Genomic DNA, 4,066 nt, shown 5'->3' with positions numbered 1-4,066 from the left:
AATAAATATTGACGAGAAATGTTAACCTTTTAGGTTTTTGTGTGGGAAATCCGCTTGCAACAATCCTTTACGACATGGCCAGTTAACCATGGAGGCAGCTTTTGAGTGCTGAAACTGAAACAATATTACCCACATGAAAATTATGTAGCATCAACAATTCACTCATGCCACTCAGCTAGCTGCCTTGTGGATGTGACCAACTTTATATGGATCTGGGGCCTTTATACCAAAGGTGATCAACCACATACAACACTGTCCAGAATTTTTTGTTATATTTAAGAATAATTATGCTAATTTTGTGTCTGGATAGTTTAGTAATTTACCTTATTTAAAATATTTTATTTACTTGTATTTGGAGTTTACACTTTACACAGATATGGACCGTCTACTGTGCAAGATATGTCTATACCAAAAGCTTTATTTAATGGGATGGCTTTCTACTACAAAAGAAAAAGAAAAAGAGTTCAAATTATTTATGATAAGGATGCATTGCTTCGGCCCCACTGTCTGTCTGTCTTAACATGTTCTGAACTCTCAGGTAACTATTTTGTTCCTTTTGGTGTTATCTTTATTGGCAGTCCATGTTTGGGCACAGGAAAAGGACCGTACTGTATTCCATCTTCATTTTCCGTAACGTGCCACCTGAATGAAGCAATCAACCATCAAAAAGAGGATGAGTACAATTTTGACATGATCTGTTTTGAGAAACTGACATTTTTGGCACAACACTTCCGTCCTTATTCTTCCCACATCATTTAATACATTGATGTCATAAACTTATATAATTGTTATTTGGTATATATAAATAATTATTTTAGTCCATAGAATTGACAAAATCCATCTTTTCAATGAGACGGTACTAAAAACTCCTAGTGCAGGCATCAGATATTGACACATATTCTAACAGTTTCCGAATAATCAGCAGACACAATCCTTTAAAAGGAAAAAGAAAAATGATAATATATAGGTCTCCTTCAAGAAAAATAATTGGTGTCTCAATTTGAAACTTCACCGCTAACACGTCATGGAGTTTGTTCTAGTTTCGCATCTGGCAATCCACGTGTTTTATTATGGTTTTTTTTTTTGCCTCTTGAATCCAATAATTCTTGGCTAGTGTTTATGATTAAAATATAATAATATTGAAACCAAAAATCATGTCATTATTTAGTGGTGACTTTTACATATACTTTTTTTTTTATATACTTTGCATTAACAATAGTCTTAGCAAACATGTGCAATAGTCTTAGGAAAACCTTTGGGAAAGGTACCATACATATTTGCCACGTAAACAAACGGATATTAAATCCAAAAAGAATATTTTTATGTATGAACAACTATTTTATTGGTGAGATCACTCGACCCTATCCTTTGTAGCTAGACCAGAGTATCCAAATGATTCGCTACACTTCAAGAAGGACCACTTCCAAATTCTAAGGAATACCACAAATTGAGACCACCCCATTACCAGTCAATTTGAGATAGAGTTGCAGATAAACTAATTTATTGTTAACCTTATAGCATCCTGCATATGATAAATTAATGAACTTAGTGATAATAATATCATGCAGATCTAGCTAAACAAACACAAAAGCTGTATAGCAACATTGTCTATCATCATAATTCATAATCAAATAAAGGGACAGGTTATATTTACAAACTCTTACAAATTATACTATATTCACCCAGAAGAATACAAACTTTTACAAACTACACTATATTCTCCCGGGAGAAGATAGTGTAAATTGTAAAAAAATTCAAAAAAGTTTGTAAACGGATCCTATCCCTCAAATAAATGTGGCTTCACAAGAGGGAAGAAATAAACCTGTAAGAAACAGTGAGGTGGTGGAGGAGGACAAGCACCTCAAGCTTAGCAAGCTCACTGCCTGGACAAGAGTGGACTCCATTTCCAAATGGCATATATGTGTTTGGTCTCGGTGGCACCTGCACCATCACATAATTTTAACTAATTAAATCAAATATCCATGTCTCTTTATTTTTTTTCTTAGTACTTTGAACAAAATAAACAATGAGGGGATGCTAATTAATTACCTCGAATCTGGAAGGGTCAAACTTCTCTGGTTGAGGGAAGAAATCAGCACAATGATGAATGCTTCTGAAAAGGGGAAGGACCTTCCAACCTTTTGGAATAGAGTAACCTTGGAGCTCAACATCTTGAACAGCTTCTCTGAATGTAAATGACAGTATGCTTGCACTTCTCAGTGTTTCTTGGATAACCTGATCAATCCATTTCAGAATTGCATTAATTCCATCACATACTTTCTTAACATGATTCATTTCATTAAATCATGACTGATAGATATTAATTTTCCCATTTTTCAAAAAAAGAAGAAGAAGAAAAATGGAATTTATTTAGAATTAATTAATTTACCCTTCCAGAGAGTGGCATCTGCCTGGTATCTTCCCATGTAAGGCCACGATTTTCTATAACTAGTTTCCTTTTAATTCCTTCATGCTCTTCCTGCGAAGAGAAAGATTTACAGAGAAAAAGAATCAAAATCAGGATTCAGAGTATAATTCAAGAAGAAAAAAATAATGGAAAAGAGGGAGAAAGTATATATGACCGTGACAGCTTCCAAGAGAGTGACATTGTCATGCAAATACTTGAGAACCCATGTAAGAACACTAGCAGTGGTATCATGTGCAGCAAAGATCACTCCTATGAGGTTATCAGCAATCTGAAAATCAGTGAGCTGGTACATTTTGTTACCTCTAGCTCTCAACAATACTCCCAACAACCCTCCTCCATAGTTCCCACTTTCCCTTCTTTTATGTATTAATCTCCTTATAGTTTCATTCAGAAGCTTCCTTGCCTTCATATATTTTAGAAAAAGAAACAGATAAGTGCAAAGAAAATAAATTAATCTTGCTAGCCAAATACTTCCAAAACTGAAGTACATAATCATGTTGAAAAAGAAAACAAGGTAAAAAAAAGAAAAAAATTCACCTTCATTGATTTCCAATAGGAGGTTCCAGGAACATATAAAGGAAAGGAATTGTAGCCCTTTTCCAAGCACCGATACAGGTATTCAATTTCTTCCATTTCAAGCTCCATTATTTCACCGAAGGCTGAGATAGCAGCTACCTTGAAAGCATACTAAAAAAAGACCAATACAGAAAGAGAGAAAGTTATAAAGATTCATAATGTGCAGTTTTCAATAACCGACATACATACATATATAATATATAATATTATATAGACATAACGTACCCTCTTCATCTCTTGTAAGGCATTGATGGTTGTGTTGTTCCAAGTTGGCAACAATTTAAGGACAATTTGCTCAACTTCAAAGACTGATTTTTTAATTGCAGAGGGCAAAAAAGTGGCCTGAACCAACTTCTTGAGCATGGAGTGATAATCACCCTGTTGAAAGAAAACAGCCTCTGGACCTATCATTTTCTCTTTGCTTGCAGGGTATGTTGGTTTGAACAGATGTGCTTGAGTCACAAGCACAGTTCTCGTTGCCTCTGGGCTTGAAATCATTACACAAGGATAACCAAGTATGCGAGTCTTAAAGATATCTCCATACCTACGTACAATTCAGAATCATCAAAACATGTATAACAAATTTAAATATATACTATACACATATACAAGAATATATGGTAGCTATATACATATATATGTGTGTGTGCACCTTTTTTGCCTGTTGGAGAAGAAGGTATTTGGGTTTTGAGTGTAGAGCTTGAATGTCTCTCCTATGTAGGGCCAGCCCATGGAACCAGGGGGCAAGCGCTTGACTTTGGTGTATGACCATTGGAGAAAAAGAGACACAAGAAACAAAGAAAACAAGAGCAATATTGAAAGTGAAGGAAGGAGTTGTTGTGATGATGTGAAAAGTTGCATGGTGTTTGGGGCACAAACTAAGAGAGGTGATTGAGACTCAAAATAGAATAGTGAAAAGGTGTTGGTGGGAGAGAGGATGGAGATGGTGGGAGTTTTTATAGATAGAGAGGAAGGCTATAGGTGGGATTTTGGGACAAGCAATTGGGGCATTATGTTAACGAGGGATGATATTTTTACTAGTACAAGTTTCCACTACCACCT

General features: G+C 35.2%; 1 protein-coding gene across 1 annotated transcript; it reads right to left on the bottom strand.

Moving 5' to 3' along the window:
- Window positions 1–542: 542 nt before the first annotated feature.
- LOC133306406 (abscisic acid 8'-hydroxylase 2-like) lies at window positions 543–3,751 on the bottom strand. Its single transcript, XM_061506723.1, has 8 exons — window positions 3,657–3,751; window positions 3,230–3,548; window positions 2,966–3,115; window positions 2,583–2,831; window positions 2,390–2,479; window positions 2,050–2,235; window positions 1,823–1,941; window positions 543–642 (listed from the first exon to the last, which is right to left on the bottom strand). The coding sequence occupies exons 1-8, from the start codon at window positions 3,734–3,736 to the stop codon at window positions 543–545; spliced, it is 1,293 nt and encodes a 430-aa protein (XP_061362707.1). The 5' UTR covers window positions 3,737–3,751.
- Between the last annotated feature and the right edge of the window lie 315 nt (window positions 3,752–4,066).

The sequence above is a fragment of the Gastrolobium bilobum genome, unplaced genomic scaffold (assembly GCF_033153095.1).
Source record: "Gastrolobium bilobum isolate Gb01-03AN ecotype WA unplaced genomic scaffold, APGP_CSIRO_Gbil_v1 utg10835, whole genome shotgun sequence".
Classification (NCBI taxonomy): Eukaryota; Viridiplantae; Streptophyta; class Magnoliopsida; order Fabales; family Fabaceae; genus Gastrolobium; species Gastrolobium bilobum.
The sequence above is the reverse complement of the archived record's forward strand: the minus strand, read 5'-3'. Positions and strand labels throughout refer to the sequence as shown.